Here is a 13,082-nt window from a genome sequence, read left to right as displayed (position 1 = left end):
GTGTTGAGTAGAACATGCTATGCGAATCCTTGCTGATGACAGAACATTATTATTTGCTTCCCTAGAAATGAGAAATGAACATATTCTTTTTTAACTTTCTTCCCTTCTGAAGAATTGACCTTCCTAGAATCTGGTTCTCCTGCATTGTTAATCCTTCAGCAGTTCAATGTCCACTGAGATGGGAGGAAAGGCATCCCAAGCACATATGCATATCACACGCGCAACAAAACTTCTGATAATTTAACTTTTTTTCATGTACTGTCCAAAATACTGAATTAATTTTTCATGACCCCCTTGCCTCCTCTATACAACCAGTACAAAAACAGGGGCAAAGTACCACATAGGCAGCTTGTTTTAAATACTCTGACAACAGGAAATCTGCAGATCATTCAATTGCAAAATGATCTGTTCCTGTTAAATGAACCTGAAAATATCAATATTACAATATTAAACTCAAGTGTTACATTTACTGTTAAATGCTAAAAGTAGGACGTTATCAAAATATGTAAGTTCCAGTCACAGTTATCCCATTATTACCCTTTATTGCCTCTCAAACCACTCAAAAGGTAATTCTCCCAATGTTCTCTCAGGAGACGAGAAGAAGAGCCGTCAGCCCTTTTGGTGTGAAGGCCAAGATTTGCCCTCCAACCAATGGCATGAATATTATGACAATTGTTCTCAGAGCTCATTTTGGCTCATTGCTGTTGATAACAATGGTATGCCATTCCAACATAACTACATTTCAAAATACTTCAATGGCAATGAAGCATTTTGGGATGTTTTGAGGCAGTGTGGATAATAATGTAAATACAATGTTCAATACATGAATTATAATGATTAAAAATGAAATATTATTTTCATTATAAGTATCCTTTGCTTCTCCTTTCAGAGGTATATTGACAAAGGAACTCGGACATACACATGGACCCTAGTGAATAGTACAGATTATAGGTAAGAGGAGTCGATTGGTTTTTTTTAAGAGATCCTGTTTAATTTTTTTTAACTGATTGTTTTTGGAGGAAGAAGAGTTGGTTTTAAGAGCCCTTGTGCCCATTGTTTAGAGCTGGTTTGACATGGATTTTTGCTTGTCTTTTGACTGATGCATTGTGGTGGTACACCACTGACCTACTGCAGGGGGCAACCTTTGTACCTGCAGGAGTGTAAAGGGACAGGATAACAGCTGTCAATCAGTCGGCCTGAATGGATCAAGCCCCACTCTGTCAGGTGTCAATCATCCTCCAGGATATGAGCCTGCGCCGGCCTCCCGAGGCCTCACACAGAGTTGCTGCAGCCACAGCCAGCCTGGCTCTGTGGAAGCCCTTGTGGATTAAAGCCTATTGTACTGTCTTTATCTTTGTGTGTTTCTGATTCTGGCTAACAGTGCACCACATGCATTATCAATGCAATGAGGGATTTTGGTAAGTTATCTGCCTGCTGCAGCAGGTCATGTGAAACTACTTGCAAACATGCCAATAGTTCAAGAAATCCTAATGCAATTCATTTATCCTCCCCGGGTCATGATAAATATAGCAAAGAATATTTTTTTCAATGTTGCCAGAGGGCAAGTTATTTCTCTTTCCCATGAAGCTATGAAGAAGTGTAGCCATTTCTCAGTGAGAATGGCTGGTGAAGGAAAGAAAAGTGTCTTACTTCTTCATTGCTGTTGATTTGGAGATGGCATTTGGTTGGTAGGGGTGCTTCTGAATGCAGTAATGGTTAAGGTACATTGATTTGCTAATGTAGGAAGAGTTTTATTCTTCACTTTACTCCTGCTTGACTTGGAACTATTTAGGCTAACGCTGAAGCTGCGACTCAGGAGACTCTTTCCGTACATAGAAGGTTTGCTCTACAGGATCTCAACAATGAAGATCCAGTACCGCACGGATGGCAGTCTCTTCAATCTGAGGCGCCTGCAAGCTCACACCAAGACACAAGAGCAACTTGTCCGCGAACTACTCTTTGCAGACGATGCCGCTTTAGTTGCCCATTCAGAGCCAGCTCTTCAGCGCTTGACGTCCTGTTTTGCGGAAACTTCCAAAATGTTTGGCCTGGAAGTCAGCCTGAAGAAAACTGAGGTCCTCCATCAGCCAGCTCCCCACCATGACTACCAGCCCCCCCACATCTCCATCTGGCACACAAAACTCAAAACGGTCAACCAGTTTACCTATCTTGGCTGCACCATTTCATCAGATGCAAGGATTGACAACGAGATAGACAACAGACTCGCCAAGGCAAATAGCGCCTTTGGAAGACTACACAAAAGAGTCTGGAAAAACAACCAACTGAAAAACCTCACAAAGATTAGCGTGTACAGAACCGTTGTCATACCCACACTCCTGTTCGGCTCCGAATCATGGGTCCTCGACCAGCATCACCTACGGCTCCTAGTACGCTTCCACCAGCGTTGTCTCCACTCCATCCTCAACATTCATTGGAGCGACTTCATCCCTAACGTCGAAGTACTCGAGATGGCAGAGGCCGACAGCATCGAATCCACGCTGCTGAAGATCCAACTGCGCTGGGTAGGTCACGTCTCCAGAATGGAGGACCATCGCCTTCCCAAGATCGTGTTATATGGCGAGCTCTCCACTGGCCACCGTGACAGAGGTGCACCAAAGAAGAGGTACAAGGACTGCCTAAAGAAATCTCTTGGTGCCTGCCACATTGACCACTGCCAGTGGGCTGAAATCGCTTCAAACCGTGCATCTTGGCGCCTCACCGTTCAGCGGGCAGCAACCTCCTTTGAAGAAGACCGCAGAGCCACCTCACTGACAAAAGACAAAGGAGGAAAAACCCAACACCCAACCCCAACCCACCAATTTTCCCTTGCAACCGCTGCAAACGTGTCTGCCTGTCCCGCATCGGACTTCTCAGCCACAAACGAGCCTGCAGCTGACGTGGACATTACCCCTCTTTAAATCTTCGTCCGCGAAGCCAAGTCAAAGAAGACATTGATTTGCTAACATAGGAAGAGCTTTATTCTTCACTTTACTCCTGCTTGACTTGGAACTATTTAGGCTAACGCTGAAGCTGCGACTCAGGAGACCCTTTCCGTACTTAGAAGGTTTGCTCTACAGGCAGGTTAGAAAATCTGACCTTGGACACTGAGCTTCTGCTTCATGTGCAGTGGCCAGTTTAGGACGAATGAGAATTATTGTGATTCATTGGACTAACTTAAAGGAGCCTTGTCTCGAAGCGTCGTCTAGTCTTCCTCTCCCACTGGCATTGCTTGACCGGTTAAGTTTCTCCAGCAGCTTGTGTTTGATTAAAGGTCTCTCCCTGGTCTGAACGCAGCACCATTTACCCTACACATCTTTCTCATTGAAAATAAGCACCCAGGTTAAGGTTCTGTGGCCCTTTTAAAGAGGAATGACAAATCAGAATTTATTGTCATAAACGTCACAAAATTTGGTTGTTCTGCAGCACCATCACAGTACAAACATTCATTTTAAACCCACCAAACAAAAAAATAAATAAAAATAGTAGCAAAGAGTCTAAGTAAAGCAGTGTTTTTGGTTAATTGATCATTCAGGAATCTGATGGCAGTGGGGAAGAAGCTGTCCTTTTGTCACTGAGTACTCGTCTTTAGGCTTCTGTACCTTTTTTTCCCGATGGTAGCAGAGTGAAGAGGTCATGATCTGGGTAGTGGGGTTCCTTGAGGATAGAAGTTGCTTTCTTAAGACACCATCTCATTGGGGTGAAGCCTGGTACCTGTGAAGTCACAGGTCGAGTTAACAGCTATCTGGAGTTTTTTTTCTTGTCCTGAGCAGCGGCACCTCTGTACCAGACAATGATGCAACGGACCAGAATGCTGTCCATGGTACACCTGTAGAAGTGACATGCCGAATCTCCTCAAACACCTCTCATGGTATAGCAGCTGGTGAGCTTTCTTCGTGATTGATTGTCATGGAGGCTCCAGGCCAGATCCTCAGAGATGCTGACACCCAGGAATTGGAAGTTCTCGTCACTCTCTACCACTGCGCCCTCGATGACGACTAATTCATGTTTTCCTGACTTCCTCCTGAGGTCCACAATCATATCCTTGGTTTTGCTCATGTTGAATGCAAGGTTGTTGGTGTGACACCACTCAATGAATTGATCTATCACCCTCCTGCACACTTTCTCATTGCTGCTTGTAATTCTGCCGACAACCATTGTGTCATCGGCAAATTTGTAGGTAGCTTTGGAGTTGTGCCTGACCACGCAGTCCTGGGTGTATACTGAGTAGAGCACTGGGCGGAGCACTCATCCTTGAGATGCACATGTATCGATAGTCAGTGAGGAGGAGACGTTGTTTCCAATTCAAACTGAGGAAGTCAAGGATCCAATTGCAGAGAGGTGTGCAGAAGGCCAGGGTTTGGAGCTTGTCAGCCAGCACTGAGGGAATAATAGTTTTGAAGGCTGATTTGTCGTTGATTAAGAGCAGCCGTATGTGTAAGTTGCAGTTTTTGAAGTGATCATTTGTTCATCCCAGTGAAAGTTTTTGTTTCCTTTCCTCAATGTTGCTCAGCAATTTGACTCCTCCTTCTCTGGCACAACACCACCCATTTTTCAGTTGCAACATCACCAACAAATGGCATAATTGCGATCCCACAAACACCTCACTCTTCCAGATCATTTTCATCAATTTTATTCCATGGATACAATTCTAATTGAATTTTGATGAAAGTTTTGTCATTGTTCTCATATGCTATGCATGTTCAATTAAATTGGATCTCTGGGTCAAGATCGTAATGGATAATGACTGGCACAGCTACTGAACAATAACCTGAAAGACACTCCCACTGTTGTGACTGGATCAAACTGATTTGACTGACTCCTGTGATTTTATCTTTTGCATGGTTTCAGGTAGGGAATGGGTTCATTGGGGATAAAGGAATGGCATTCTCTGCCAGTTATCTGTTTTTTTTAATTTTTAAAGATTTAAATTTTGACGTACAGCACAGTAACAGGTCTTTTTGGCCCACGAGTCCCTGCCACCCAATTACATCCAATTAACCTACAGCCCCGGTAGATTTTGAACAGTGGGAGAAAACCCACAGACACAGAGAGAGTGTACAAACTCCTCACAGACAGCGTGGGATTTGAGCCATGGTCCCAATCGCTGGTGCTGTAAATGCATTGTGCTAACTGTGCCACTAACCTCAATTTTTCATAAGAATTCACTTCTTCACCAGTACAATAAATAATTCATTAGCACCAGTGGTGTGAATTACAATACAATTTTGATTATCCTAAATTGGATTATCCAAAATCTTCAGTTATCCAAATGGACACGAAAGTGACATCTGTTCTGCTCCGAACATTTTTTTTGGATAATTGAGGATTTCAGAAAAATAAGAAATACTCATTTATCCGAAAAAAACTTTGAAGCCAAAATGATGTCATTTTGCCTCCAATAAATGAGGATTTCCAAAACTATCAGAAATCCTGTTATCCAAAATTTTTTTTGGAACCAAACTGATGTGACAAAAAATTTGGAATTTTGGAAATAAGTCTGAGTAGAATTCCAAGTCTTTTGGTGTAGGATTTATCTTTTTTTTGTTCAGGTTATTTTTTGGTGAGAATGAAACATGATTTCATGTTTAAAAGGCCTTCCCTTGTTGTTTGTTGTTGTTTAAACAAGTGATTTTCTGTTGCTACTGGGCTGCTTTTAAAAAAAAAGACCAGTTATCTGAAAATATCGTTGATCCAAAATAGGCCCGGTCCCGACCATTTCAGATGATCGGAGTTGTAGTGTATTTTCAAAATCACACCTCAGTGTTTGACTGTTGAATGTTTATTTCAGCTTTGCCCAGATGCCTGTCTTAATTCTAGCCAGTCACTTTGAACAGTGGAGAGCTGGGAATTAACACAATTTTATTTTTGATGGTTATTTCTTGACTCTGTTCTTAAATAAACTTTGAATGGTCATTAAAACCTTACACTGTGATATTTTGAGTTCAAATGTGAAATTTCAGTAGATCTCATTGTACAGAATTGGGCCAGAGCCCTTCTTCAGGTCTGTCAAGTTGATCCTGAAGCGTTAACTTTATTTTTCTCCCCAGATGCTGTTTAATTACCCATATATTTCCAGCCTATTTTATTTTACATTTACTGCATCTGCATTGTTTTGGCTTCAGTTGAAGGGGGAATACACTTGTATATAAAAATGTACAGATGCTCTCAGTTGCATTGCAAAATTTCACCTTTGTTTAACACCAAGGATTGCAAATTTGGACACTTAAAGCAGTGTGCCTGGTAATATTCATTCATCAAATCATGGGCTTGCTGCCATCAACGTAAGGGGCTGGTTTGGGAGTATCAATGGCAGTGTGTTTCACCTGGTAACAATAGCTCCTTTAGTACTGTTTCTTGTGTGCTTTACTCCTCTGTTAGTTATATGATCCTATCTATCTTTACAGTTTAGCCTTGGTCCTGCCTCCTTATGGTTTTCACTACATTAAAGCCAAATTAGACGAGGTTATCACTCAGGCGAAACGTAAGTATTGGAAGGAATACAGCATGCGGTATTGAGCAAAGTATTGACACTATAAAATATCTTAACTTGAATCTTTGAAGGTTTCTGAAACAGTAAGAAGTAGGATGTCAGATAGATGTCTTCCATAGTGTAAAGCAATGATTCTAAAGTATCGGAAAAACAGACATGCAAGGATGTAAATGACTGCATGGTTTAAACCTGTAAGAGTGCTTTTTTTCCTATCAAAGTTCCCTTACTGAAATGCACAATTACCCTTGCCATGTACGTTTAGAATCATTGTACTGCTGTACCTTCTGGTTCTATGCATCCATTGAAAGGTCTGTTTACGCTACAGAATTAATAAATATCTTGCATGATAGTTTCAATGGTCCAATAGTATTAATTGAAAATAAGTCCTGAAGTGTTTGCCAGATTTTGGGCGAGTGATGTGGTTAGGGCTGCTGACGGCAAAAGTTTTTTGGAATTCTGCAACATCACTGCTCAAATTTGTTAGTATATACTACCACAGTCAGAAAAAACCAGTATTTTAATTCTATCATGGGTTTATTCTACCATATGTAATAAAGCACCCACCCCGGATATTTACCTTGTTCCAGAATAACTTAAAATCTCCACACATACATTGAAGATTATTATGATACCCTTTGCTGAATTCCAAGCAACCTCCATCATTCAATTCCAAATTGTAGTTGTGGATTTTCTTGACCAATCTTCAATCAGCTGTTTTACCCTTTAATCAGAGATAAGACCCCTTCCCTGATCAGCATCCGATCAGAACAAAACATCCCTTTGATTCAACCAATCAGTGTCATATCTCTTTAAATGTCATTTCTACCGAACATCATGTTATTATTTCCTTATGTAGTGCCTGAAAATATCACATCCCTAGCATTTCTCCAGAGATTTTGTCGCTCTTTGACCCAGTTATTGTCTTAGAAATATTCCATTGAATGCTAGGTAGTCAATTAGTTAGCTCAATTACTGAAATCAAGCCAGACAGCAGATAGGACTTTTTTTTTAGACTTACACGGTAACAGGTCATTTTGGTCCACACGTCCGTGTCGCCCAATTTACACCCAATTAACCTACACCCCCAGTGCAGTTTTGAATGGTGGGAGGAAACTGGAGCCCCAGGGGTACTTCAGTCTGATTGATTAAGGAGTTCCCCTTTATCCAACTGACGCACCTCTCCATCCCCGATAGAAAGTCTATCTTGCTTTGTTTATGACCACTGCCGATTGAAAAGCTTAGAGAGTGCCTGTGTATAACTGCAAATGCAAAATACAAGCAGCATTGTTAATCACTGTTTGCAAGATCGAGACTGGTGTATTTTGAAAAAAGATACTTCCTTTGACTTCTAAGTTTATTGCTTCTAAGTTTAATTTGATTTTACCTGAATGAAATTTAGAGCAAATGCTGACAGAGGTGATACAAGTCTCACTCACCGACTTCCTTGTGCTAGTTTTTTCTTGTTGTTTTATCTTGCACTTAAACATTTTAAGAAGAGTCGCAAAAGCAAAATAAAATAACAATTCCCTACTTGCATGTGTGATGTCTCAAGCCTGCCATCATTGTGTCCAACCCATGAATATACTGAGTGCCACTTTGCCTTGTGTTCTGACAATCCTTTTACACATGCTGGGCATAACAAATAGCCTATATAGGGAATCCAATATCTCTCAAAAATATTTGGATAAAATATTTGACTTGCTGACTTTTGAACAACATATTTTCCTAGCTTGTGATGGGACAATATAAATGTAGCAGTAGTTTGTCATGTGGGTAAGGCATGGCAGTAAAATTAAATTATCAATCCTCAGTCTTGAAAAGAAATAAAAAATAGTAATGGTAGATCTCCATAACTTCCTGAGTTTTGTTGACTGTTACTACAGCCCTTCCTTTAAACATTTCCCCAGCTCATTTATAAACTAGACATGCGCAAGCAAAGACAAGGCATACACAGTCCAATTAATGTACAGTATCTTGTTCTATGGCTAATCACAAGTACCAAAGGTCGAACGGAAAGTGATTTACAGTTGTATAGCATTCTTGGAGACTTGTGGCCTGCTGGTGTTGATATTACCTTCTGGGTGCTGTTTTGGTGGTGCTCAGACAGAGCTATTGAAATGTCATCACTATTTGCAAGGATTTCTTGGGGTCTCTTCAGTGCCTAGCAATGGAATTCTCCCGCTGTCATCAATGTGAATGACTCAAAGACATTTAGGGAGAAATTGGACCAAGTCGTTGGTAATTTGAGAGTTGGACCTCCAAATTCTGCATTGCTGCTGGAAGCTTTCTTGACACTAAGTTGGCTCAGGAGACTTAACTGTCCATTATTAAACATTGAACTCTTAAAAGAAGCTCATGCAGACTTTTTTTTTAAGCAATTCAGTTCCAGAGAAACAAAAGATCTCCTGAACTACTGGGATGGGGAAATTCAGAAATTTCTTTTGTAAAGTGATTAAAAGCAACACCTCTGAGCATTTGGCACATGATGTCTGTGCCATTTTACTGTTCTGTGGTGCATTTACAAGGTGATGTTGCAATTGGAAGCAGCCTTGTGATTTTGGAAGCTGTTCAGAACAAATCTAAATGCCACAAGAACCAAGTTCAAGAATTTAAATATGCTCTTTGCAGACCATGTGCAAGGTCAGAATGATCAGAATCAACTTGAGGTCCAACTTTCCTCAAGCCTTAACTCCCTCTATTTTGTGTTGCTGCGTAGGCCCCAATCCTTGCTTGTGCACTTTGAAGGACTGATTTTAAATTTTGCATTTAATCTTCAAAATCTGCAGGAAGATTGTTAACCGCCATGTAAGTTTTAAAAAACAGCCTTGAATCCAAAAACAATATTATGCGATGACTTGTAATGACTCAGAGAGACAGGCTCCACATGTCTTGCAGCTCATCTCACTGCATTCATTTTGAAAGCTGGTATGACTGAAGAAATAAATTCTATTGAATGCAAAATCTCTTCCCTTTTCTCAAAGGCCTGCAATGTTGTTATATTTATTATTGTGCATGATATTGCCCTCATTGAGGGCCTTGGATAGAACCAGACTTGTATTACCTTTGTGCTAAAGTACATTTATTGCTCAGTTTACAGACCTTTAAATGATGCAGTTTCTTGAAGGTAACATTAATGGTGATCACATATAGTTTTCAGTCTGCAAGCGTGTCTTTTTCAGACTTCTACTGTGCATTAAGTCTCCCAGTATAGCACAATATTTCTATTCAAGTACTCATTGAATAAAATATTGTTTTATAATCCCTTCTACTTGACCCTTTTTCCTGTTCCCTGCTTTCTCTTTCTGATGGATTCTGACAGCCAAAAGCAAGGGCAAGTATCTTTTTGTTAGTCAATTTCCACATTGTATTGTCTTTTAGAGTATACTGTAATGCACTAGAGCTCCGACCCTTGTTGGATATTTTCCTGTGTTTATCGTATCTGTCCTTTTTATCTATTAGCTCTTTGTGTCCCATTTTCATTACATTATTAGCTTTAGTTCACTTATTTTATATAATTATTGCTTGCGGTCTATGTATTTTTTTATAATGTTGCGGTATGCAAATTACTTGATGGTGAATAATTATTTTTGCTGTTTTTGATAAGAGAAATTCTCTTCTAAATGTTCAATGTCAAGATCTGGCTAGCTGAAGGGTACATTTAGAAGCAATAATGAGCATCTTAACAATTATTTCTTTTCAGACTTAGAGTCAATAATGCCCGATAACTTCAACACTACAGGATATGTATATCTCGCACCAAGGTAGCTCAGTTTAATGCTTTGTTGTGAGAGCGCATGTAAAGCATGACTGTTTGGGAAAGGAGGGCTGTGACTTGCTGTGGATTGGGAACACCTGGCATTGGACAACTGCTTTTAAAGGTGTCCAGACTGACGCCAACCTCGAGACCTCTCTTGACTTTTGCACAGGGATACAAAAATGCTGAGGTTTAGCCCTTGTTGAGGAACATCCCCCTTCAACCTGCTTTTCATGTGTCCTGAAAATTCATATTCCAACGTTCTTGATGATAATTATCAATCCAAAAAAACGAACAATGATCTTCCATGTGCAAGAAGCACTTTCAAACTAATCAGTCATTGAATCCTCAATGTTCCTAGTACAAGCCATCATTTTTGGTAAAAAAAAGATTAGACCTTGAAGAGCCAAAGCCAAGTGAAAACGTCAACTGCAAATCAATTTATAGGCATTGATTAGATTAAAAAATAGCTTTGGAAAATAGGTTCACTCTAATCAGAAAATTTCAAGCAGAGAAAATTCTAATGCAATAGTTTAAATTGCTGGCATCATATTAATCGATATAATCCTTGTCCAACTCGATGAAATGTAGAAATAAGAAAGACAGAAGAGGCAGGCAGGTTCGGATCAGAGATATTATGAAGAATGAAACAAAGTAATGCAGGGAAAAGAAACTTATCAAAAGTCGTGACTGAAACAAAGTGGTAAAATAAAATTTATTTTGAAAGGCATTCAGAGCAGCTTTTGAGAGAAGATGATTATCTAGTTTGTCGCCTAAAGCCTGGAACATAATCGCACTTGTACTCCTGGACAAATGACAACATAGTCACCCAGCACAGACTGATACACAGATTAATATTATAGTTGGAACAATTGACACAATGATATAAGATCAGCAGTCCTCATCTAACATGTAAAAATGATGATGCTTTTCTGAATATTGGAATAATTCCAATAAAATGAAGTTATTTTCATTAAAAATATGCCAAATTCTAAACATGGAAATTAATCGGCAGGAGCTAGTAACTAATTTCTGCGACTTTCATATTTAAGCTCCTAAGTGAAGCACGTGGGGAAATGAGTGAATTATATTCCTTACTAAATACACAAAGACGAGTCTTTCATCATTTTATTCAAATACTTTGCAGTTTGGAGCACCAAAAGCTACAGACTGGATCAGGGGTAGCACTGAACTGCTCAGACAAGAATGGGTATACCAAGATCTACAGACTAAAGAGATCATGAGAAATGCTGTGGAAAAATAATGTTTTCCATCATGGTTGTCTCAGCCTCAGTTCAGCTACACAAATGGAATCATTAATTTCGTTCTATAATTTGCACTGCATTAGAAAAAATGCTACTTTAATTCCAGCTCCAAAATCGATGGCAGGTTTTAGAAATGGGCTTTTAGGTTGATAAGCAAGTTTTTTCTGAATGAGCTGTAGGGAATTCAGCTGTTAATTCTCAAAAATTTTATTTTTATGGCAGGGATGATTCAGGATCCTTTGATAGATTCATGGTTGAATGCACTGGACTGTAAACAAGGAGAATGCCATTGTACTCTGGGCTAATCTGGGTTGCAACAACCAAGAGTTCAGGAGGTTCTCGGTACTAAAGTCACCTGGGATTCCATCTGCTGTGCATTATCAGGGCTTCATTTGCAAAGCCAGGCATGATTAGCCTTGGTTGCAGCCTCCATGAAGAGTGCACTCACTGTCCACAGACAAGCTGATTCAGCAGAAATCTCCATAATGGCCGTCACCTTAAAGAAAGTCAAATAAATATGGCCACTTGAACTTTGAGACAAAATTAAAATTAAAATCCTTTATGAGCCTGACATTGGCAATAATATTCTTGCCATGGGCGATAGGTAATCACAAAACACAAAGACATAATGTGGAATGAAAGAATCATTCATTAAATAAAAATGGCCTAATGCTGCTTTGAGAGGAGAAGTAGGCTGATTTTTAGATTCAAAGGCAGAAAATTCTGGAAACACTCAGCAGGTCTGCCAGCAACCGTAGAAGGAAAAATAGAGATAATGTTTGTCTATTTTAGCTGGCTTACTGTTGATGGTTAGAAAGTCCAATTTTCGAACCATTGTCAGCACCTTTCTGCCTAGCACTGAGGTGGTTGTTCTGTGACCAATGTCCTTTGTGTTTTAATGTTTGCTGTGCTCTCTTGTGCTGTGAGGTGTACGGCCAGCTCTTCCTGTGTGTGCCGTTATCACTGTTTGGTCCTGCGTGGTTTCCTGTCAGCGTGTGTTTATGTGTGGGAAGACCGGTATAGTGTGTGTATATGTTAACAATGCCTTTCAGGGAATACTGCAATGGATTGACTCCTTCAAACAACAACACAGCATTCCTGGAGAATTTTATTCATCTTATCAACCGGCAAACTCCCAGTTCACCAAACTGTAAGTACCACTGATGTGGCCCTCTAGGTCAGCTATTCTCAACCTTTTTTTTGGTTACGGCCCCCTTTGGACTCTGCTCAAAATTTATGAGCCCCCTTCCCTGTGAAGTAATCAAGTTTTAGTTTCTTCTGTACAAAAAAAGCATAAAATATATTAATGCAAGGTGAAAAGAAATTAAGGGTTTTACTTAAATATGTGGTGGCCACCCGTTGAGAATGGCTACTCAAGATAGTCTTTTTTTTCATTTGGACTGCAAAAGATCAAGAGATAGGCTACATGCTATAGGGTAGTAAATGTTCATCTTATAGTTGAAAAAAACTGAGCGCAGGTTTAAAAGACTGTGGTGGAATAGTGAAGAAAACAGTGTGAACTCCCAAATCTACCTTCAAATGCCATTTGTCGAGGTTTGCAAATCCAGATTCT

General features: G+C 39.9%; 1 protein-coding gene across 10 annotated transcripts in view; it reads left to right on the top strand.

The window, feature by feature from the left end:
* The window catches only part of LOC138748142 (voltage-dependent calcium channel subunit alpha-2/delta-1), a 506,771-nt gene that overhangs the window by 422,927 nt on the left and 70,762 nt on the right, over positions 1-13,082 (top strand). For all 10 annotated transcript variants that reach the window (XM_069907870.1, XM_069907873.1, XM_069907871.1 and 7 more), the window contains 4 exons: positions 890-951; positions 6,405-6,481; positions 10,191-10,251; positions 12,562-12,659. In XM_069907870.1, the coding sequence (XP_069763971.1) occupies positions 890-951; positions 6,405-6,481; positions 10,191-10,251; positions 12,562-12,659 (298 nt within the window). The remainder of the gene's footprint in view (positions 1-889; positions 952-6,404; positions 6,482-10,190; positions 10,252-12,561; positions 12,660-13,082) is intronic.

The sequence above is a fragment of the Narcine bancroftii genome, chromosome 13 (genome assembly GCF_036971445.1).
Source record: "Narcine bancroftii isolate sNarBan1 chromosome 13, sNarBan1.hap1, whole genome shotgun sequence".
In the NCBI taxonomy this organism is placed as follows: Eukaryota; Metazoa; Chordata; class Chondrichthyes; order Torpediniformes; family Narcinidae; genus Narcine; species Narcine bancroftii.
This window is presented reverse-complemented; position numbering and strand designations above follow the sequence as displayed.